At 33.1% G+C, this 26063-nt stretch overlaps 1 protein-coding gene across 1 annotated transcript; it reads left to right on the top strand.

Moving 5' to 3' along the window:
- Positions 1–808: 808 nt before the first annotated feature.
- On the top strand, positions 809–25094 carry LOC149790266 (2-oxoglutarate and iron-dependent oxygenase JMJD4-like). The gene is made up of 7 exons (XM_089972312.1): positions 809–1106; positions 2994–3159; positions 6683–6811; positions 15416–15501; positions 17203–17384; positions 18862–19005; positions 22913–25094. The coding sequence occupies exons 1-7, from the start codon at positions 839–841 to the stop codon at positions 23420–23422; spliced, it is 1485 nt and encodes a 494-aa protein (XP_089828438.1). The 5' UTR covers positions 809–838; the 3' UTR covers positions 23423–25094.
- The last annotated feature ends 969 nt before the right edge of the window (positions 25095–26063 follow it).

Raw genomic sequence — 26063 nt, 5'->3', positions numbered from 1 at the left:
TGAATGAGGCGGTTGGGGTTGGAATCATTGAATTGATTTAAGGCGATGAATGACGACAGAATGAATAGTGCAGTCAGTGTCAAGTTTTAAATATACTACCATTATTTATTTATTTCTAAACATGTTACATGCCAACAACTTTGTGTTTCATATCAATACGTGCTCTCGTTATTCGTTTCATCTGTTTGCTGGATCATTTATTTATTTATGATTTGTTTATTATTTATTTATTTATTTTTTTATTTATTTATTGTTTATTTATAAACATGTTGCATGCCAACACTTGTTTGTGTTTTATATCAACACGCGTTGCTGTTATTCGGTTAACTTGTTTGCTGGATCATTTATTTATTTATTAGTCGTTTATTATTTTTATTATTTTTATTTATCATAATTTATTTATTTATTTATTTATTTATTTATCTATCTAATAAAATGTAAAGCATATGCTTCAGACGGCTAAATAATAAGGCATTTCATTTTTATTTTCTTGCTGGACATTGATTTCGTAGTTTGAATTAGTCCTCAAAACATTATTTGCTCTATCGGTTATAATGATAACTTGTCAAACTTACTATGTATATGTAGATACGTACGTACGTACGTATGTATGTATGTATGTATGTATGTATGTATGTATGTATGTATGTATGTATGTATAAAATTCCTATGTTTAAAGACTATCCGAGATAATGGGCATGTTCGTGTTTGGTATTTCTCCGCAGAGGTTTTCCGACTCGGCCTTCGAACAGCACATTATTTGAAGTATTGCAAAAATGCTCATTATCTTATGGATATAAAAGGAAGCATCTATAAGACTTCCGTCAATCACTCAAAAATGTTTGCAAAACCAGAATGTAAACTCGACAAAAGTTTACAAAACACAACAAAGTTAGAACAAATAAGAAAGAGAAATAGCTCATATATTATATCTGAGTTGGAGAGGATCGATTATGAAATATCGTACGCTGAATTTTTCAAAAGCTTTTTACTGGAAAATCGTCCATGCATTCTCTCGTCAAGATTTACTGATAATTGGAGAAGTAGAAAAGAATGGGTAGATGAAACAGGATGCCCCAATCTCTTTTTTCTGGATAAAATTTTTGGTACCGATCTTTATTTCCAAACGTGGGGATGTTGTAATACAGTATGCTCACCTAAGCATGTATGTGTGTGTGTAAGATTATTGTGAATTCTTTCCGATCAGAATATTTTTCTTCTTCTTTTTATTAACTAATAAAATGGTTTGAATATAAAAGAGTTCAAAAGAACATTTTTCAATTTTTTTTGGGTCTAGATATGTAACCAACCCCCAACCCTGCAAACAAAATCCCAGGCCCCACCAGCCCTGTGAAATTAAATGGTTCATCGCGCCAGTGATAGCCTTATGGAAATATAGGTGCATATTGTGCCAACAATTCTGAAATCTTGATTTTATTCCTGTGGATATGGCTAAGCAGTACCAGTGAGTATACATAAATCTCAAATAACTTGTTAGAAATTGTGATATCACTCCTGGTATGGCTAAACAATATGGGTGATTATGAATAAATTCAGGTTGAAGTCTGCAATTGAATTCTGAGATGTCCGAGCATTGGCATGCATGATCAATGACCCAAACATAAATATATATCAGACTGGAACCGCTCTGGCATCATTCTGGACCATCCAGGAACTGAACCCTTGGGCCAAATATAAGTACTATTGACATATTGACATACTCACCCAATAGCAATGTATGAACATACAGGGCATGAAAAGACAAATTTAGACATGCAACATAAACTGACCATGGGGTCCATATATACACCATGGAATTTGTCTCCTGGTTCATAAATTTGAAACTATTGAGTCCCCTCATAAGTATAACCATAACAAGCCCTAGGGTCCTTCCCTACCTCAAGGGACTTAGACCCTGAATGGGTGGTAACTTGGAAACTGTTGAGATCCCAAACCAGTAATGATATAAACACTGAGTATTAAAATATAGATTTACACATTCATCTGAAAGTGGCCCTAGGATCCATCCTCACAACCTGAGGAATTTATTCCTATGAGCTTTGATTGTAAACTACAGAGACACACACACACTATAGCCATGTATATGCATAATGGGCATGAAAAGACCTGACTGATATTTGCCAATGATGCAGTCCCTACCCTTAGGATAATATCAAACTTCAGGGTGGAGGTCAGTGTTGTAGGGTTTAACGCCATTTTTCATCACACGATAGGCTATACATGGCGGCCAGTATTAATGGTGGAGGAAGAACCCGGGAAATCCCCGGAAAGAACCACCGACCCTCGAGAAGCTACTGGCAAGCTTTCTCACATATCCACATTGGCCGAATCCGAGACTCAAACCCATGCAGACAGAGGTGAGATGGCAGTGATCCATAATGGAGAGCGCTTTAGACCATTTGGCCACTTGGGGCTCCAGGGTGGAGGTTAGAATGGGAAATCACTGGGGTATGAGTTCTACAAACAAAGATTTCTGATTTGGTTTGTTTTTCTTTAGCTCACAGAAGAAAGGCAGAATGTCGGCATTATTAAATACACTGCCATTGGCACATAAAAAATGAAAGTAAAATGTTAACCTTCCTCTCAGTTTGATCAAAAATAATGATACTCCTGAGATCATGCTGGTCATATCTTGGGTAGTGTCATTGAACTCTTTCACTAGACAAGGTAGAGACTTTACACACCAAGCTGTCTTGAAAATGTGCAAATTTGACCCAGGGAACAGCATAGCTAAGGAATTTGAATTCACTTAGTATAAATCAAAATTATCTTGAGCATGTTACTTTCAAGACATAAGTGATTCACTCAAGCTTGCAAAAAACTTGAATGATGTTAAAAGCACACTTGTTAAAGAATGAGTAGAATTAACAACTGGTACAAACTATAAGTCATATGTTTGTTAAATGTCATGAATCAAGTAAATTTAAAGACACAAAAATATTAATTAAAAAAACAAAAACAAAAATTTTCAGGTGGAGCTAGTGTTCCAGTAGCTGACTGTGGGAAAGAAGAGTACTCGTCACATCCTAAGGAAAGCATGACTCTGACTTCCTACATTGAGTATCTTGGAAACAAGCAAGAAAAGGGTCAAAACGGTGATGAGAGATGCCTGTATTTGAAAGACTGGCACTTTACAAGGTAGTGACTCGATTATAATAAAACTTTAAAAAAAAAAAAAAAGAAATATGTATGAACAAAATTACAGCTGTAATGAAATCCAGTAAACCAACCAAATCTCGTGAACATTCTTTGTGTTAGTGTTGTTTACAATCTTTACCATACATCTGATGCATGTTTCAATGGAAACATTGTTCAGAGAGAAATCTGGTGTTGTCAGAATGTGGCAACATACTCAAATCATCAGTAAATTTTGTTTGTTTTCCAAGATGTTAAACGGTCTTGTGTATGTATATTTAAATATTACAAAGCAGTGCCATTTAAAAGCTGTGAATTCCATATACCAGTACTATTAATTCCATATACCAGTACTGTGAATTCCATATACCAATACTGTGAATTCCATATACCAGTACTGTTAATTCCATATACCAGTACTGTTAATTCCATATACTAGTACTATTAATTCCATATACCAGTACTGTGAATTCCATATACCTGTACTGTTAATTCCATATACCAGTACTATTAATTCCATATACCAGTACTGTTAATTCCATATATGGGTACTGCTAGTTCCATATACCAGTACTATTAATTCCATATACTGGTACTATTAATTTCCTATACGAGAACATTAATTCCATATACCTTTCCATATATTGGAACTATTAATTCCATATAACAGTACTATTAATTCCATATGCAGTGTGACCCCACTATAACAAGGTAGTTAGGAGCCATTGAACCTGACCATGTTAAAGACCAAACCGTGTTATAAGTATCCAGGTCAGTTCGCTGAATGAAATAATTCATGTACCCCAAAAAATTTGTGGGGTTGGGGTGTGGTAGGTAATAAATGTGGGCTCAAAATATGTGCTTTATTGGCACAGTTACCATCTTAAATCGATGCATATTAAATGAGAAATACACCTGTAGTGAAAACAGAGAAGGCATATATAATATTTTACTTTATTCAGAGAACCATGCATTGGTACATATACGTGTATACTGTTTATATATACATGTCTAATGCATAACATGTATAGAGTATCAACACCATGTATTCGCCCATGAATCTCATCACATATGTTGAATCCACAATACAAGTAATTCCATCGAAAGTATGCACAAACACAGATTTAAAATATCCAATAATTTTGTCACAGGTCATATAGGTCTGAATTGCATTGAAAACAAAATAGCATAATCACGTAACAAATGATGAAGCACATTTACCTTTCAGCATGCCCCAAGTCGCTAAAAGTTAGTTCACATTTTAAGCTGCCATTGGTAGTGTTCATAAGCATAAACTTTTTTCCTGCATAAAGGAAACTTTCACAGCACAGTAAATGTGTTCCAATCACGTTGGAAAATGAAACAATCCATCACATTTCATTGCTTGTATTTAAGTCTGGTACTGACTTCCTTTGAAGAGAGGTTCTTATTGAAGATTTAGGTCGCCCTTCTTTGATGAAGGGTGCAAGCATTTTTTGAAGTCACTGCTAAAGGACAACTTTGGAGAACCAATCAAATGCCTGTTTATTTTTGTGGTGGCAACATCAAATAATTGTATTGCATGATTGAGATGACTTTTTTTCTCCATTTGCTTTGTATGTTTTCATAACAGCTGGTGCTTCAAAGGTAATCGGTTTTCTTTGAAATTTCAGCAAACAGTTTTATCTGGGTACATTCTTAAAAAAGGAATTGGCTATTGTTTGGTTGATTGTAGATACTGTTCCTCCCTGTCTGTTGAATAGACCAACAAGTAAGATTTTTTTTTTTTTTTTTTACAATTGTGGTAGTGGAGTGATGCTGCCTTCCATGTATGCGTCAGAAATTTTAGAAATGGTTAACGGATGATAGAGATGCAGGTGTTCTGGTCTGATGACAGGGATTACTACAGAAAATGTGAGTGTTCCAAAGGATTTAATTCTGACTAAAAAGAAGACGAATTTTACTTACCATTCAGAAACAAATGTCAGTCTATGTAAATATATTAATAGTGAGTGGCTGAAAATCCAATGAAAGATAGATTATGAGATAATGCCTCATTTGGTTGATCTCTGCTACCAGAAATGTCAAGAAAAGGAAAAAGCGGATATCTCACAACACACAGTACTCATGCTAGATGTCAACATAAGTGGATTATGATATAACAGTGCATTGTTAAGATAGTTTGTCATTAAGGACAAAGAATTTGTTTATGTAACAATAGATTAATTTCAGTGCATTTTATATCAAGTTTGCGGCTTCCTTTCATGGGGCCTCTGAATTTCTCCACTCCAAACCAATGGTTGTATATACAGGTTTAAACAGCCAACAATGTCGCCAATAAAAAAAATTGCCAGATGGTATATTTTCCTGCCAATAAGGAAAAAACATTGCAATTTGCGACATTGGTAAAGCCATGCACAGTCCCTGAATAAACTTATTACACATTATTTTGTATACTTTTAAGAAGAAAAAACTTTTTTTGTGTATGAGAAAAATACATATAAAATTTCTGGAGCCACACCACGATCATCTTGTATTGTATTGTTCATATACAATCTCATGCCCACTATGATAATAAACTTTACGTTGTTTTGGTACTTTTAAGAAAGTTTTTTTTCATGTATGAGAAAAATAAATGTATTTGAAATTTTGGGAGCCACATCACGACCATATTATATCTGAATTCATTGTTTTGATGGTGCATAGTATAGCGGGGTCGCACTGTACATGTATTGTTAATTCCTTATACATGTACCAGTACTATTAATTCCATATACTGGTACTATTAATTCCATATACTGGTACTGTTCATTCCATATACCAATATTGTTAATTCCATGTATTGGAAATATTAATTCCATTTACTGATACTATTAATTCCATGTACTGGTAATGTTAATTTCATATACTGGTACTCTTAATTCCATATACTGGTACTCTTAATTCCATATACCAGAAATATTAATTCCATATACTGGTCCTGTTAATTCCATATACCAATATTGTTAATTCCTTTTACTGGTACTATTAATTCCATGTACTGGTAATGTTAATTTCATATACTGGTACTATTAATTCCATATACCAGTACTGTTAATTCCATATAGTGGTATTGTTAATTCCATATACCAGTACTGTTAATTCCATATGCTGGTACTGTTAATTGCAAATGCTGGTACTGTTAATTCCATATGCTGGTACTGTTAATTAAATATACCAGTACTGTTAATTCCAATATGCCAGTACTGTTAATTCCAAATAACGGTACTGTTAATTCCATAATATACCGGTACTGTTAATTCCATAATATACCGGTACTGTTAATTCCATAATATACTGGTACTGTTAATTCCATATACCAGTACTGTTAATTCCATATACCGGTACTGTTAATCCCATATACCGGTACTGTTAATTCCAATATACTGGTACTGTTAATTCAATTTCTAAAGATTGCTAGTTTAGTTTATAGGGCCTTTCCTTTTATATAACAAAAAATATTAATGCCAATGCAGTTGAGACAATGGTATGTTTCTGATACTTGCAGAGCCTTCCCAGACTACACGGCATATGATACTCCCTTATACTTCCGTTCTGATTGGATGAATGAATTCTGGGATAGTCAGAACAGTATAGATGATTACAGATTTGTTTATATTGGTCCAAAGGGGTCTTGGTAAGATATTAGTTTGTTTCAACAAACATGAGTTCTGTATTTTTATCCCCCTAGCTAATTTTTTTGCATGTTTATATATTTGTTTGTGTAGCTGTTCTTTCATTATGTCCCAAATATCTTGGACTGTTTCACCAGCAGTTATGAAAATTGATATATCACTGCATCTCAAAGAGAGTAGCTGTGGTAAATCTAGATCACCATGACCTAAATTTCAATTGATTGTGCATGAAATATGGGTTGCACTGATCTAGTTTTGCTATGGCTGAGTTATCCTCCAGAGATGTATCAACTGACATACCACTGGACCTGTTAGATCAATCGAGAAATGTGTCACATACTAATATAATTGCAGTTGCATCAGTTGATAGACATAGGTTAGATTTCCACTGGTCAGAACATAATCATGTGATCAGACCCAGTTGCATTGATTTCTATATAAACTGTCAGGAGAACTATTTTATACTTCTATAAATAGCGTCATGTGCAATGTAACTAATGTAAACACTGAATTGGAAGGCATACACACCGCATGCCTTTTTTGGAAGATAGATAATTCTTTGACTAGGTTTGAAAAATAAGCTGAGAAACTCAAAATCTGGCAAAAAGAATATTGGGGCTGTCTTGTACAGCACTTTCAATGTGACTCATTACAAATGAATTTAAAACTATAGGTAAATGGATTTAGGGACTGGGAGGAGGGGGTTTCAAAGACTAACATTATAACAATTGGATTCACAGTCCTACGATGTGAAATGCTGATCGTGATAGTTACAGTATGGAGGATGGGGGTAAAAATACCGCTACTCCCCATTGTAACTTTCATGGTCAGTGTCTTGCACAGTTTGACTATTTGCTGATAGTCTTAATTTCATATGTAAGTAGCCCCTGTAGGTAGCATCAGTTGTTAATGAGCACAAAAAATAAATTTAAAGAAACGAAAATTGGTTACTCATGTGTCTGACAATATACGATTCAGCCATTTGACAATGAACACATGAGAGCATCAGATCCAAGAGTCGTTCGTATGTGAAACTACAAAACATCCTTTGTTCTGAATATTGAACTTCTCAGATCACACATGGTTATTTAGATGAAAGATTAAGACCATGTTGTGGAATGTTCAAACCTTAGATCGCCTATCATTGGTAGAATAATTTGTTTTGATGTTGATGTAGCTGTTACATTGCAGATGGAGAATACTTTGTTCTATAAATAGCTATGTAGCTTATGCTCTCAAATGCTTAAACAAGTCTCTAAAATTGATCGGAAATATCTGGAAAAAAAATGAAAATAACAACAGAATAAAATAAAATTATAAAGAATTGCAATTGTAAGAGTTTAACATTGTTTCTTCTAAGTTTATCATGTTAGAGACTGTCAGTTTCTGACTCACATGCTTAGTTAACGCCATGAGATAAACAATATTAAACTCTGAATTGCACAACTGTTTCTCTAAAACAGTGGTTTTTGACCTTGAAGAAAACCATGTTGATTGATAGAGAACTTTCAAGTATGTTGTCATGAAAATTGGAAAAGAGATGTTAAATTTTATGTCCTATAGTATATTAAATTATTGTCCTATAGTATGTTAAATTGTATGTCCTATAGTATGTTACATTTTATGTCCTATATTATGAAAAATTGTGTCCTATAGTATGTTTAATTGCCTGTCCTATATTATGATAAATTGCCTGTCCTATAGTATGTTAAATTGTATGTCCTATAGTATTTTAAATTGTATGTCCTATAGTATGTTACATTTTATGTCCTATAGTGTGTTAAATTGTATGTCCTATAATATGTTATATTTTATGTCCTATATTATGATAAGTTGTATGTCCTGTAGTATGTTAAATTGCCTGTCCTATATTATGATAAATTGAATGTCCTATAGTATATTACATTTTATGTCCTGTAGTGTGTTAAATTGCATGTCATATAATACAGTGTATGTTACATTTTATGTCCTATGTATGTTACATTTTATGTACTATATTATGATAAATTGCCTGTCCTATAGTATGTTAAATTGTATGTCCTATAGTATATTACATTTTATGTCCTATAGTGTGTTAAACTGTATGTCCTATAGTATGTTAAATCGTATGTCCTATAGTATGTTACATTTTATATCCTATATTATGATAAATTGCCTGTCCTATAGTATGTTAAATTGTATGTCCTATAGTATGTTACATTTTATGTCCTGTTGTGTGTTAAATTTTATGTCCTAGAGTATGTTAAATTGTATGCCCTATAGTATGTTACATTTTATGTCCTATAGTATGTTACATTATTGTCCTATAGTATGTTAAATTGTATGTCTTATAGTATGTTACATTTTATGTCCTATTGTGTGTTAAATTGTATGTCCTATAGTATGTTACATTTTATGTCCTATATTATGATAAATTGTGTCCTATAGTATGTTTAATTGCCTGTCCTATATTATGATAAATTGCCTGTCCTATAGTATGTTAACATGTATGTCCTATAGTATTTTAAATTGTATGTCCTATAGTATGTTACATTTTATGTCCTATAGTGTGTTAAATTGTATGTCCTATAGTATGTTACATTTTATGTCCTATATTATGATAAATTGTATCCTATAGTATGTTTAATTGCCTGTCCTATATTATGATAAATTGCCTGTCCTATAGTATTTTAAATTGTATGTCCTATAGTATGTTACATTTTATGTCCTATAGTGTGTTAAATTGTATGTCCTATAGTATGTTACATTTTATGTCCTATATTATGATAAATTGTGTCCTATAGTATGTTTAATTGCCTGTCCTATATTATGATAAATTGCCTGTCCTATAGTATGTTAAATTGTATGTCCTATAGTATATTACATTTGATGTCCTATAGTGTGTTAAACTGTATGTCCTATAGTATGTTAAATCGTATGTCCTATAGTATGTTACTTTTTATGTCCTATATTATGATAAATTGCCTGTCCTATAGTATGTTAAATTGTATGTCCTATAGTATGCTAAATTGTATGTCCTATAGTATGTTACATTTTATGTCCTATTGTGTGTTAAATTGTATGTCCTATAGTATGTTAAATTGTATGTCTTATAGTATGTTACATTTTATGTCCTATAGTGTGTTAAATTGTATGTCCTATAGTATGTTACATTTTATGTCCTATAGTATGTTTAATTGCCTGTCCTATATTATGATAAATTGCCTGTCCTATAGTATGTTAAATTGTATGTCCTATAGGATAGTGTGTTAAACTGTATGTCCTATAGTATGTTAAATTGTATGTCCTATAGTATGCTAAATTGTATGTCCTATAGTATGTTACATTTTATGTCCTATTGTGTGTTAAATTGTATGTCCTATAGTATGTTAAATTGTATGTCCTATAGTATGTTACATTTTATGTCCTATATTATGATAAATTGTGTCCTATAATATGTTTAATTGCCTGTCCTATATTATAATAAATTGCCTGTCCTATAGTATATTAAATTGTATGTCCTATAGATTTTAAATTGTATGTTCTATATTATGTTACATTTTATGTCCTATAGTGTGTTAAATTGTATGTCCTATAGTATGTTACATTTTATGTCCTATATTATGATAAATTGTGTCCTATAGTATGTTAAATTGCCTGTCCTATATTATGATAAATTGCCTGTCCTATAGTATGTTAAATTGTATGTCCTATAGTATTTTAAATTGTATGTCCTATAGTATGTTACATTTTATGTCCTATATTTTGATAAATTGTGTCCTATAGTATGTTTAATTGCCTGTCCTATATTATGACAAATTGCCTGTCCTATAGTATGTTAAATTGTATGTCCTATAGTATTTTAAATTGTATGTCCTATAGTATGTTACATTTTATGTCCTATAGTGTGTTAAATTGTATGTCCTATAGTATGTTACATTTTATGTCCTATATTATGATAAATTGTATGTCCTGTAGTATGTTAAATTGCCTGTCCTATATTATGATAAATTGAATGTCCTATAGTATATTACATTTTATGTCCTGTAGTGTGTTAAACTGCATGTCCTATAGTATGTTACATTTTATGTCCTATAGTGTGTTAAATTGTATGGCCTATAGTATGTTACATTTTATGTCCTATATTATGATAAATTGTGTCCTATAGTATGTTTAATTGCCTGTCCTATATTATGATAAATTGCCTGTCCTATAGTATGTTAAATTGTATGTCCTATAGTATTTTAAATTGTATGTCCTATAGTATGTTACATTTTATGTCCTATAGTGTGTTAAATTGTATGTACTATAGTATGTTACATTTTAGGTCCTTTATTATGATAAATTGCCTGTCCTATATTATGATAAATTGAATGTCCTACAGTGTGTTACATTTTATGTTCTATTGTGTGTTGAATTGTATGTCCTATAGTATGTTAAATTGTATGTCCTATAGTATGTTACATTATTGTCTTATAGTATGTTAAATTATTGTCCTATAGTATGTTAAATTGTATGTCCTATAGTATGTTACATTTTATGTCCTATATTATGATAAATTTTGTCCTATAGTATGTTTAATTGCCTGTCCTATATTATGATAAATTGCCTGTCCTATAGTATGTTAAATTGTATGTCCTATAGAGTGTCAAATTGTATGTCCTATAGTATGTTACATTTTATGTCCTATAGTGTGTTAAATTATTGTCCTATAGTATGTTAAATTGTATGTCCTATAGTATGTTACATTTTATGTCCTATATTATGATAAATTGTGTCCTATAGTATGTTTAATTGCCTGTCCTATATTATGATAAATTGTATGTCCTGTAGTATGTTACATTTTATGTCCTATAGTGTGTGAAATTGTATGTCCTGTAGTACAGTGTATGTTACATTTTATGTCCTATATATGTTACATTTTATTTACTATATTATGATAAATTGCCTGTCCTATAGTACGTTAAATTGTATGTCCTATAGTGTGTTAAATTGTATGTCCTATAGTATGTTACATTTTATGTCCTATATTATGATAAATTGCCTGTCCTATAGTATGTTAAATTGTATGTCCTATAGTATGTTAAATTGTATGTCCTATAGTATGTTAAATTTTATGTCCTATAGTGTGTTAAATTGTATGTCCTATATTATGTTAAATTTTATGTCCAATAGTATGTTTTATTTTATGTCCTATAGTATGCTAAATTTTATGTCCTATATTATGTTAAATTTTATGTCCTATATATAGTATGTTAATTTTTATGTCCTATAGTAAAGCCAAACCCACTTGGCTGCCAACACATTGGTTGAGACCCCACAAATTGAGACAAATAAGTAAGGTAAACACTAAGCTAAGCTGGGTGATTAGATTGGTTAGAGGGTCAATGTTATTTCTGATATGTGGTTGACTTACAATTACTGAATTAGGCCAAAAAGGTTAATCTTTCTGTGCTTTGGTGTAATAGGGCCCAAAATATTGAGGGTTAAGGATTCAGTATGAAAATTAGGTCACAGTGGCCTAGCTTACATGTATTAGTTACTTATGATGAAACTAGGTCCAAGATGCTTAGGTTGTAACAAATGTACAGATGAAATGGACTGCTCTGGTGGCCTAGTGGTAAAGCGTCTGCCTTGGATGCGGGAGGTCGCGGGTTTGAACTTTGGCCAAGTCATACCAAAGACTTATACAAATGGTACTAACAGCTGTCTCACTTGGCACTCAGCATTAAGAGGTTAGTGATAGGACTGGTCGGACTGGTGTCAGGATAATGTGACTCGGTGAGACATCATGCTACATGTCTACGGCATGATGCCTCAGTGCTAAACATCACTATAAACTGTCACACTGCAGACATCATAGCAATATGACTCAAATTTTTTTAAATCTATGTTAAAAATCTAAATACGCACACACACAGATGAAACTATAGAAAGCTTAATAGTCTTTGTTAGTAAACACCTTGTTCAATATCAGGTGAAACAATTGGAATTGAATGACTGATTTCTTGTCACAATAAATCATCTTATGATAGAAATTATGTTAAAACAGAGTTATTGTCTGCACTATAATTCACTTATGGGCACGTTTGTTTTTTGCTGCAAATCTCTTTGAAAAAAACTATTAAATTTCTTTGTCTACACATTTATTTATAAAATCCTTGTCACATAACTCAATACATTGTATGCATAATTATTTATTTTTACTAACCAGTCTGGGGCCCTGAGTGGCCGAGTGGTCTAAAGCGCTCACCATTCCGGATCACTGCCATCTCACCTCTGTCTGCGTGGGTTCAAGTCCAAGGCTCGGCTAGTGTAGGTATGTGGGAAAGCCTGCCAGTAGCTTCTTGTGGGTCGGTGGTTTTTCCTGGGTTTTCCAGGGTTCTTCCTCCACCAGTTATACTGGCCGCCATGTATAGCCTATCTTGTGCTGAAAAATGGCATTAAACCCTAGAACAACAACAACAACTAACCAGTCCACTTAAAACTTTCAGCTTACATCTTTATTTTTGAGGGTTTCAGAAGATTGTTTCAAAAAATATATGTACACGAGGAGGCCTTAACAGTTAAGATAGTAATTACATTTGTATTCATAATGTGAGCATGTACTGATGAAAAAATGTCAAAATTTCTTTTATGAAACAGCATGTGTGAGATGTAGGCAATATGTAATCCTATTTTGAAATGGAATGTGCATTTGTGAGCAGTAAATTCTTCTCATTTAAAAGATTACCGGTATAACCCTCCGACCCTGAAAGTCACAAGTTTGCACTGGATGAAACAGTATTGTGGGCAATCATTGCCTTTGGCAAGTCCCCTTTTGGAAAAAATACTTTCAAATTTTGCACAATGTGCAATGCCCCCCAACCCCAAGCTTTCCATCCCTGGGAGTCTTTCCTTTACAACAGCCCTGCTTTCACCGTTTTGGTATTTATAAATAGGCCACAAAATTATTTTCCTTCTTTGTTATGTATGACCATTCATTATTGTACTTTTGTTACTATAGTTGATATACCTTTGTAACTTCCTGCACATAATAAGTAACTTCAGTACATGAAAATCCTGATCATTTGATAATGGGTTGACCAGCTTCTTTTTGTGTATTAAGACAGTAAATAGGTTAAGGGAAGCAGCCTATAATTGCTTGACTGATATGCAGTGGATTGATATTTTTACAGGGAGTCTTTGTAAATTTTAAAGTGTACCCTTTTATTGTCAACATATTCTGTAACATTTCAAAATGAAGTAGGCTGTGAAACACATGATTGGACTTTAAACTTTTTGTGGGGAGTATCCTTCTGTTTTTGGTTAACCTCAAGGCAAACTAATTACAGTTTGATGCCAGTACACATAATTCCTTTAAAATTTTTTCCAGCAAGATTTACTCCCTTGGACGCTCTTCTTACAAATGAGGAATAGCTTTTTCGTTTAAAAATGATTGCTGTAAAAGGATTTTTTTATGTGTTTTCTTTAAAGTGATACTTAAGATTGACCACTCCTGCTACAATGATGTTTGTTCCTTGGCTTTTCCCTATCTATTTGAAAGTCCATGTATGATATATAGGTCGACATGATGACATTACAATTAAAAACACATTTGCATGCATCCAATCAGAGCAGCAGTGTTGCATGGCATTGCAGGTTTCCAGTAGTTTTTTTTAGTTTATTTTAAATAACTGAAAAATGTGCATGCTACTTTTCATTAATGGATGTCCATCCATATCTCTGATGGCACTGGAAATTGGCTAGAGTCATTAATGGTGATAAAAGACTGTAAGATGGCAGTGAATATAGATTTTAAAACAATGTATCTGGCTATGAATACATTCACAGTTGATAGTCTGCTGAGTTCCATTGTAAGATATTTGATGGCTGTTATTGTAGCATATTTTTGAAGTAACAGTTACCCCTCCTGGGCGTGAAGATTTAATTTTTTTTGAGGTAGAAATAATGACAAGAGGCAGACTTCATGCAGATACCAAATTTGACATTTAATGAATGACTTTGTTAGTTTGGAAAGAAAAGTAATTCAGAAAACAGATATTTATTATATAGATAATGAGTGTACATTTAAGTTAAATGAATGTAAGAACTGGGACTGAAAATGCAGCTCATTTAAGGTGAATGTTTTCATGACTTACATGAGCATCTAATAAAACTTTTATTGCAGTAATATAAGTAAAGTACAAATAACAAAGCTAAAGTGGCAAAACTATCAAATCAAATAAGAATCTCATTTTTATAACATTTTTAGTGCATTATGTATTCTTTTCTTTTGTCTCTCTGAAATGTTGTGTGTCACCTTAATTTGGAGGTGGGGTGGGACACAGTGTCCCCCGCCCTTGGGATCCTTTGTGCAACACTGGGGCAATGGTTATGTAAATACATAATATACATGCTGGGTATGCCCATTTAATGAGGTATACAATAAGATTGCAGACTGTCAGTGATTTCAGTAATTTTTCCACACCATTAATATTTTAACTAAGAAATGAAAATTCATGTTTAAAAATGATGAAAAAATATAAAAACTACAGTTACATTAAAACCAAAGCAAACATTTATGCTGTGAATTAATATTATATAATGGTGTGTAATCCTTTCCTCTCATTGTATTCCTGTTGCAGGACTCCATTCCATGCAGATGTGTTTAACTCTTTTAGCTGGTCAGCCAATATTTGTGGACGGAAAAAGTGGATTTTCTTCCCACCAGGCATGTGACATTACATTTTTCCTACACAATCCAGCAGTGATATCACTAATTCTGCCACCAGCGATATCACTAATTCTGTCAGTAGGGATATCACTGATTTTTCTGGCAATTATATCATCAATTCCACCACTGACTCCAAAAGTCACAAAGTATCCAAGTGCTCTTCCATGTGAATGAGGCACCATCCTAGGGGGTGACTATGGCAGAAAAGTTACACATTGGTGTCAGATTTTTCTCTGAATTTATCAGAAAAGCAGTTTACAAGTTAATCAAAAATGTACCACCTTTTGCCCAGAAATATTACTAATTTATGACTGCATGTGATTTTTACTGATTTTAAGAAAGTAGGGTTTGTTTTGCAGTTAGAAATTGTCAGTATTTTGATCTTATGCTGACACATTGGTGTTTATTATGTTTGACAGAACAATTAAATTGCAATAAAGGATCAACTCCTTGATAAATCCCACATTTAAGTAGGAACCCATTGTTTGATGAGCAGAAAGATTCAAGTGTCATTTTATACTAAAAATAAGACTTACAGTAGGAGTAGAAATAAATACATTCATTTCATTTATCCTGAATAAAATTGACATTAGTTTTCTTAAATGGTACATGGACAAAATCCAAAGCTAAACCAAATGCAACTTCCTGTTGTATTAAATGTGGATCATGACCGTTATCATGTTTTAAGTGGGCAATAAGAATAAGGTAAAGTATCAGATAATATTGGTATGTTGCATGTTTCCTTTACATGAAAAAATCATATTTTTATATTTTGATCATAAACCAATATAAATTAATTCTAACTTATACCAGCAACAGTAGCTTATAATAATAATAATAATCTTAATGAAAGGGTAAGTTTGTTTTAAAGACTGCTTAAAAGTTACACACATCCCTCTGTTTTGCCAGGTGGTCAAAGTCACATTTCCAGTTTGTATGGAGCCAGTATGGTCTCTGATGAATGGTTTGATAATGCATCATGCCACTGCTTTTCAGAGATACTGTCCCATATTTTTACCCCATATGACCAGAAAGACTCCATTTCTTTCATGTTGATTGGTTTTAATATGGTCCCACAAGTCGCAGAGGAGAAAATATTACGTTGTACCAGGGCTCACCCCTCTGCCTCTTAAGTACAAAATAGCACCGTTTTTACCAAGCCATCTAGGTAGATGCACTTTAATCCTTGGATGATAGATCTGGTGCCATTTTCCCTGGGTCATGGTTCAAGATGTGCATAGTTTGGATCATGTTTGTGGCAAAATAAAAACAGATTTTGTTCAAATCCAGCCTTATTTTATCTTGCATAAAAGACGTTTATGTGAATTTTGTAACAGATTTTACCCAGCCACACAGATTGTGGAGGAAGATATGGGCTGTACGTTGCAGTTGCTTTCATGGCAGTGAAAACATCCAATGTTAACAAAAGGACCCTATTTATTTCCCTGTATACTTGTATCTATGGGCAGATGGGATGGGGGCAGGTGGGACCTCACTGCAGACACTGCATGAATTTTTTTGTTTTTATGAGACTGACTTTAAGACAGTTTTATACATTCACACAATGTATGCCTTGCTTTTCTTTTTATGCATGTCTATGATGAAATAGTTACCTATCATATAATTTCATTTTTCCATAAAATATATTAATGTAAATAAAAATAACACTTGTTAAATATATGTTTTATTTTATTCTAGGTGAAGAAGCATTTTTTCGCAACAGATTTGGCAAGCTTGCCTATGATGTCACTTCCAGTGGACTGAAAGACCAATCACAGTTCCCAAATTACTGCAAACTTACTAGACAAATTGAGGTCATCCAAGAACCAGGGGAGATAATCTTTGTGCCAAGTGGATGGCATCATCAGGTTTTTAATATGGTAAGATTAGAACTGGTTGTCTCATATTGCATTTCCATTACCAAAGAAAATATTGGTTTGCAAAGGGCTCATTACAAATAATATGAACCCTATAGTAAAATGTTTTTCCATCTTTTTATCCTTCCACAAAAACCACCAGTAGCCATATCGGTCTGTCAGAACTAAGGGTTTTTGCCTTTGTTGTTCTGGATCTTTTTTTTGGAAAAAGGCATATCAACTTGTTTTTAAAAAAACACCATGTTTTTGGATATTAAACCCCCAAATTTTGACTTCAAAACTAAATCCATTTGGCCATCATTAATTCCCCATACAGCACAATCTGTTTAGAGTTTACGCAGCTGTATATTTTATACTTTGTGTGTGTGTGTGTGTATATATATATATATATATGTGTGTGTGTGTGTGTGTGTGTGTTTCTTACAAAAATAACAAGAAAAAAGTGAAGAAAAGAAGCGAGCGTTGTAAAATTTAACAAATAATTTATTTCCATAGAAAAATGAGGGAAAAAAACGTATAGTTTTACGAATCAAATCCCAAAATAATCCAAGAATTAAAAAATAGAAGTCCTAGTAATAACAAGTCCTAATGAAACTGAGTTCGAATCCCAATGAAATCCAAAATGGAAGGGGATAACATATGCTATGGTCAGCATCTTACTGATTTGACAACAGTTCTTTATTGAATCACAGAAAATATTGAATCACAGAAAATAATGTTCCAGTTTTTTTAATTCTGTATAAATTTCTATAAATGTCTTTGTCCAAGATTTAATTTAGAGCACTAGTATTTCAAGGGAAAACAGACTTGAAATCCAAATAAATTGAAGAAAACAAAATACTTAGCCCAAAACTGGTCACAACATAAAACACTTTAACTTCTAAAGTGTTAAGGTGCTAATGAGTATTCTTTCTCAAAACATCATTAATAAATCTAGCTACAATGTGAATCAGATGCCCGAATGTGGGTGAGTCTTCTGGAAAAACCTAATTGATACATGTTATTTGTCACATACTACAAGTATGGTTTGGATTTCACTTTATGAATCTTACTCTGAGAAAGAATCTAACCAAAATATAAAAAGTTGTTTACTACAACTTTTACTGATTCTGAATCAAGACCAGGAACTAGGTCAGCATTAGATACAATGTCTCTATAAAGTCGTTTACATCAAAAATAAAAATAAAAATCAGTCTGAACTGAATTTGTGGACAATATCAAATCCAGTAAATAAAGTTAGATTAGAATAGCAAGTAATGGAATAACTTTTTTTAAAACTTACAAAGAAACAGTTAAATTAAATCAAACCATACATACTTTAATATAATTGATTATTAGTCAGCCCCACTGTTCTCTTTGACCTGTATGCATACAATTTTACTATCACTTAATGAAATGGTATCTTTGACCACACTTGTCTTATAAAAGAAACCATATTATAAAGAAGGGCCTTTTAATGAGGTAGTACTATATTGAACAGGAGGACACAATTTCTATCAACCACAACTGGCTGAATGGCTGTAATGTCGATATGTGTTGGGAACATGTAAAGCAAAGTCTGGCAATTGTAAAGAAGGAGATAGATGATTGCAGAGAAATGGATGAATGGGACGAACAATGTCAGGTAAAATATAATAAATACACTGCGTATTTGACATGCTTCATCTATTTTGCGTAGTTGCCCCAGAATCCTATTTTTTTCACTGTGTAATTTCAAAGTGTCATGGTGTGGTTGGGCCAATGCATGCAACACCGTGAAATAATATTTTACATTATGATTTAGATAAGACTGCTAGGAGTCAATTAGGAACTGGCTTTCCTTGATTCCAATTTGTGTTTTGTAATTGTATGCTCTCATATGCCTCAGCCTGACATTGTTTAAAGGGACTGGCCATTTAATTGCAAATGGGGGAGGGGGAGTGATCTGACTCCTTATGAGACCACAAAATAATGGCCACCTTATAGCTTGAAAAAACTTCTTGCTCATTTATAGAAAATTGCATTAATGGAAGGAAAGATAAATTATCCTGGTGTAAAGAAAAAAAAAATTTGGTTTGAAAACCCCCCCACAAATATTGGAGGGTCACACAAACAGAAGTAGTGGGTGACTAAGTTGCTGAAAAAATGTCAGCTTCACATTCTTCTCTATGGACAGTGAAAATGACGTCACCCTGCGATTTTTTTTGTGTACTGAGTGACAATTGTTTATTGCTACCAGGATGCTTCCAGCTGAGTAGTTGTAGTGTGGTATCCCCAGACAGAATGCATTGTAACCCTTGCATGTATTGATATCAACTGCACCAACAAAATAATATGTGACAGATTCGCAGGCATGTGCTTTAGTTGCTGATTGACCATTAAAACAGTGTTCTTTAATGGAATATCAAAGTTTATTCAACAGGAAATATATGAGTACACGTCTAAATTTGAAATTTGACCACATGAATCAGTGTCTGTGTGCTCTTCTTGGTCATTGCATTATGTATTATGGCCATGAGCACATCAGAAACTATACATTGTAATTACTTCTGACTGACAGGAGTACCTAGATTAAATTATTGTAAATACAAATATTCATAAATAGTTAATGAACTGACACAAGAACAAGCAGTTTAATATTTTTGTTAATTTTCAAAACTTTATAAAAAATTTGAGTCCAATAACATTTAGTTAAAATTAACCCGTATTAACCCAAAACTTTTAGTTGAAAAGTTGAAAGACTGAAAACTTGTTAAAGCCACATTAAAAATCCAACACATACACAGTATATATATATATATAGAGAGAGAGAGAGAGAGAGAGAGAGACACATTCTTTCCAGATAGCTGTCATTCAAGAAAGTAGAAACTTATTAACCTATGAATGAAAGTATTGCAATTAATTTAACTCTCTATGTATCATTATATAAGTAAGTATTAATATTCTGTAGACATTTGACATGTTTAAGAGCAAAGAAAGTCAAAACAATAAAAATGTTATTTAATGTTGTTTTAAAATTCATTACTAAAGTGTACACTTAAAATTGAATAAGCACTTAAAGTAACCAACCAAAGCATTCCTTTTATGTGAATTTACACATAGGACATTAAAAGTATAAAACATTTTGTGTTTATAATTTCTGATACTGTTTGTTTTCTTCATGGAATATGGATCTGCAAATCAGTGTTCTTTAACACATTAACCTCTGGAGCTTTTTGTCATTTTCGCCTGAAAATCGAGTAGGAAACACGTTTTGAAAGCTCTTTCTGAATACTCGAAAACACCAAATCCCTGGTAATCTTTCAATAACATACTGCCTAGTTGTGTTAGAAACATCGCTTTTCATTGGCTATTCGACTTGTGCATGAGCAGAAGGGTAAAAGTTGGAGTTCTTTTTTTTTTTAACGCTAAACGGAGCCATTATTTTTGTATGGAGACCACTCTTTATTCCAAATGCCCATCTCATCCTACTTTTTGCAAAGGCTCATCTGTCTGTTTGCAGTTCATACCGGTTTGCCTTAGATCTGAGACCAAAAAGTCTAAAATCCAGACACAAAATCGGATTCCGACCACAGGCAAATTTTGGGTAGAAAACAGTCAGGTCCAAAAAATGTGTTTTTTAAAAATCTGTGTTTTGTAGTGCAACTAGATATTCCAGATTATTTGGTATAATTGTAGAGCTACATCTGTCTACCTTTCTATAATACCACCCACTTTAGTGTATCATGCATGACCATGACGCTACAGAGCTCAGCAGGAGGCTACTACCCCCTTCCCTGTTAAGTCGTCGCTAGGGGTTAATGTGTTAAATGTACACATAAAAATCTCATGAGTATTTGTCAGTTTCTAAATTCAACACATTTACAATTGTTCCAACGTGCCAGTAAAGTGCCAAAATTTACTCCAAAGTTTTTTAGCTGTGATGTTGTCTGAATGTAGATGTACTGATATTAGTACTGTGTGTTCCTTACCTCTTAGGTTTTGATAATTACTGGCTGATATTACCACTGCTGATTGTTAAGATGGTAAATGAAAAGCATGGAGCAGGCACAATATTGTTCACCTTAAGACAGTGTGATATCCGATTGCCATAAAGTAAAATTCTATGCTGGCTGTTGTGGCTTCAACTGGTTTTAGTCTGGTACCCTTTCAGATACATTATGAAATGTTTTTGGAAGGGTACCAGACTAAAACCGGTTGATCATGTGACAAGCTTACTTCATTTGTAAACATTGTACAGTTAATGGCTTCAAATTGCCAGTGAAAGAACAAGATGTTGCAAAAAAATGCAAAATGTTGCAGTTTAGAAGAAAAGTGAATGCAATCTGATTAAATGAAAAGAGGGATGATTCTTTGGTCATTGCTGAGAAAACTTGATGTAAGAAAGGTTCAGATAAATAATTGTACATTCTGCAGCAGTGGCAAAATGAAATGGTGGGTTTATGATTGTTACACTAGACTTTTGTATACAGATTTTTTTGACAAGGTCGTTTTGTACCATGAGTGATGATTTTTCTTGTTATTTCTAGCAACATTATTTTAAGTTTTATCATATTGATTCCATAAAGTTCAATCTCGATTTTAAATTAAAATAATTTGTTTACACTTTATTTTATGTGTAATTATTATTACTCACACCTGTAAGCCATTCTAAAAAAAACACATCTTTATTAAGGCCACTTGCCTGCTGCATACTAGTCATCTAGATGTGTATTTGTGCTACTGAGGAATATTCAGTTTTAGCATCTTTGTTTTTTTCTCCCATCTGTCCATCCATCCATCAAAGTTTCATTTTTTGAGTAAAAATCCAAAAAGTTCAAGATATCATTTGATTCACGGTATGATGTCAACTTGACGGTTAAGACCACTCTGGTGTCCTAAGTGATTAGAACATCTGCCTGCAAGGAGGTTGGGGGTTCAAATCCTGGCCGAGTCATACCAAAGAATTATAAATATGATAGTAGCATCTGCCTCCCTTAAACTCAGCATTAAGCGATTAGTGTTTGAACTGGTCAGCCTGGTGTCAGGATAATGTGACTGGGTGGGACATGATATTACATGTCTGCTGCATGATGTCCCAGTGTCACACATTACTATAAACTGCCACACTGCAGACCTTGTTGCACTATAACTGAATTTTTTTTAAACTACCATTAAAATCCAAATCACACACTTCTTGTTAGTTAAGAGTGAAGATCAGTTGATCTCTCTGGTCAAGAGTGATGTAATGGAGAAATCAGATGGGGCAAGAGAAATAAATTGCCTTCATACATTTCTAAATATGACCTCTCATTTTTATTAAAATTTCAGCCTGAAATGTTTCTTAGCTTGAATATAGTACTGTTAAATTTATATTTTGATGTTAAGTAATTGTTAAAGTTTAGTTATTGTTACTTTAACAAATTTTTAAGGTTAATTGTTCACTAAATGGATACTCTCTCATCTAATGATCTTTCTCTTAAAATATTTTTGATTATGTTTCCATGGACCTTTGCTAATAGAACAGTTACTATGTATTTTATTACTTAACAGTTTTTCTTTTCCTTTTTAAGCTGATTCTTAAAGCCAATGCAGGAATCGACTATAAGGATTTCTTTAAGTTCATGAATTATATTGCTGTGAACAGATTTGCAATGCTGGAAAGATTGTCTCCAGTGTTGAAGGATGAGGCATTGCCAGACTCTAAAGCAGAGGCACTATCACAAAGTATTACAAATTGTGACACTGAGAAAACAATTAATGATAGCAAAAGCAATGTGCAATTAAAAAATTCAGAATCCTGTGATTGTTCGCAAATGTCTGACATTCAAAAGCAACTCGAAGAGAAAAGAGATGGCGGCTTATGTGCAAAGAGATTTTCCAAATGCATTGTGGATGAGCAAAATGAATGTTTGTTCAACAAAGAACATTTATTATTTGATCTGCTTCAAGTCAAATGCATTTTACAAGACATGAAAGATAACCCAGACTTTCAAGGTATCAAGTTGGATGACTGTCCCTATTCATTGGATAGACTGATTTCCAAGATAGAATCTTACAGATGTGATTATGAGGAGAAATAAGGATACCGTACCAGTCTGCTGTTCATTTTGCACCTATTTTTAATAATCTGGACATATGCTAATCTGTCCTTTCATTCTACTATTATGATTGATGCCTAAAATGCAAAATAATGGCATGCTATACTGCTCCTCCTATTTTGTTTTTCTATAGACCCTGATCTGCTTGTGCATTATGCAATGGCAGATCAGGGTCTATGTTGTTTGCAGTTGGATTCAACTTATAAGTGAGCATATATGCGATCTTAAAGGTGGCATTCCTTCAAGGACATAAAATATAATTCTTGTAACACAATGAAAACATGGAATTTCATCAGTTCACCAGGCAGAGACTGCACATAACTACTCTGGTCTTTTTTAACAAGACTAGTTTTTTTCATTGCTTGTCAGTGGTCACTTCTGTAATAAAGTAAGATTGACATTTTAAAGTAATTTGATTGTATTTGAAATTAATATATCCTGTTTTATAAGTATTCTTTTACACTTTCCAAAGAAAATTTAGTTAACAATCATAATATTGATCCTATTTTACTGTCAAAGCCATTCCTCATAATATCTTTAAACAACAGTCCCTTGAAATGTTGAGGCTCTACTGGCCTAAACCAATTCCCATAAGAAGATATCACTATTTTTTTCAACTCTTTATCTTCAGATCTGCTAACACATGTGTGCATTACTAAAAATAGCTCTGCTGCCCCAAAAATGCATAAGTGTTTTGCAAGGAATACCCTCTCTGTCCTTGTTGACTCGTACATGCATTTCCCTCCAAGGGTCGGGAAACCGCAGACATGCATATACATGTTCCTTATTTAAAACATGGACAAAATTGAAAACAGAATTTCGTCCTTACATAAAATTATTAAAGTGTTCTATTAGTAGTTTTACTTACTATAAGCAGGAATTACAACTGAAAACGATGTCAAATGTAGAAAGTAAACAAAATGACTACCTTCATGTATATTCCGATGATACTGATGCATGTTTTGAAGGATTTGAAAGTGATAACATTACAAATGACATCAACTTTAATGATCATATTCAAGATGAAGGATTGGACATTAGTATAAGTCCCATTCCTACACCAGATTTATTTGAGTCTGAGGCTGAAATATATGATGATATTGTATGGTCTGAACATGTGGGACCAGTACACGTGTACTTTACAGCAGATTCAGAGCCTTCCTTTCATTGAGATGAAAATGCAAGGGAGATAAATTTTGGGTTTTTTTTAATTTTCCTGAAGAAGTACTGTCACTGGCTGCTGAAACACAAATGTGCTGAAAAACAAATCAGCGAGAAGCCTGATCACAATAACATGTGAATATCAACATAGATTATACTGGATGTAAACAACTATAAAGCCATGTACTACAAGCAGCAACAAATATTACAGTGAGTTTTTAGTGACACATGTTTGTTGACAATGGGATATAGATCAAACAAAGATAAATTTTTATTTTACATACATGATATTTGTGTATTATAATGGGGTTTGAGTGATATATTAATTTTCTAACTTACGATCCATACTCAAATTCATGGGTTTTTCACATACATGTATAGTACTTTAGGCATTATGGATTCTTCTACACAGTTATTAGCTGTCAATACATACTCTCTGTGTAAATGATCCTTCTCACTGACAACAGGTTACCTATTAAAAATTTCAAGTGTTTGTTAAATTTGATATTTTTAAGCCCCCCCCCCCCTTTTTCAACATCCACTCAAGTTGACAATGTTACCTTGTTGGAAACGAGTGGCACAAAACTTTGGTGCTTTGATTTTATTTCTCATTAAATTAGATAGTTTGCATGGGACAAGATTGATATAGAAAATGTAGACAGCACATGCACCAACTTGAGTAGCTCTCACTACGCAGCCATAATGTTGATCTGGGGTTCAGCGAAGCAACAACTGCTAGAATGCAGGCTTAGTAGCCAAGGCACTCAGTACTTCCAGAAGGTAAAGATTTAACTGTCGAGTGTTCAAACATTTGCTTGCAAAATATGTTTCTTCAGTAATACTTACCTGATCATAATACCTTAGGAGAATGACTACTACCTTGCAAATCCAGCCATCCCAGGCTAAAACATTTTAGTTAAAAAGTCATCTGCCTACCTAGATGGCATTTAGTGATCCCACTTTATACAATATCCATATCCTGCAAATACTTCAGTTACTTCGCTTGATACAGGGAGTGGCGCCATATCCTGTGAATACTTCAGCCATGCTTTTCAAATAGATGTAACTTGAAGGGAGGCTATATGTGTATTATGATTTCTTCAATTACATGTACTTGAATTGATCACAATACCGTAGAAGGATAGGTAAGAAGAAGAGAGTTACATGCCCTTGCCCTGGAGAGGTCTTCTCTGATTCCTAAGGTATGTGAGATAACTTATTATAACCTCACTGGAGAATAGACTTCATCTGTCCAGGAGCGACTTCGAAAGGAAATTTTTCCCTCATGCAAGTTGAACTGGGATGAATTTCATGCAAAAGTTTATTTTAATTCACAGCATCCTACAAATGGCACTATCTGATGTCATCTGGTACAAAATCTAATAATTCACCGTCATTTTCTGATAAAGTTCCAATATCCTCCATTGTACAGTCAACTGTTTTGGTCTAGTCATCGTAAATA

The sequence above is a fragment of the Sinohyriopsis cumingii genome, chromosome 10, assembly GCF_028554795.1.
Source record: "Sinohyriopsis cumingii isolate HCF-2022 chromosome 10, ASM2855479v2, whole genome shotgun sequence".
Taxonomy (NCBI): domain Eukaryota; kingdom Metazoa; phylum Mollusca; class Bivalvia; order Unionida; family Unionidae; genus Sinohyriopsis; species Sinohyriopsis cumingii.
The sequence above is the reverse complement of the archived record's forward strand: the minus strand, read 5'-3'. Positions and strand labels throughout refer to the sequence as shown.

Excerpts from the sequence above, each read along its gene's own strand:
- LOC149790266 (XM_089972312.1), top strand. The coding sequence starts at position 839 with ATGTTTGCAAAACCAGAATGTAAACTCGACAAAAGTTTACAAAACACA. Across the intron at positions 6,812-15,415 it reads ATTGGTCCAAAGGGGTCTTG|GACTCCATTCCATGCAGATG; the intron begins GTAAGATATTAG and ends TTCCTGTTGCAG. Across the intron at positions 17,385-18,861 it reads ATCATCAGGTTTTTAATATG|GAGGACACAATTTCTATCAA; the intron begins GTAAGATTAGAA and ends TATATTGAACAG.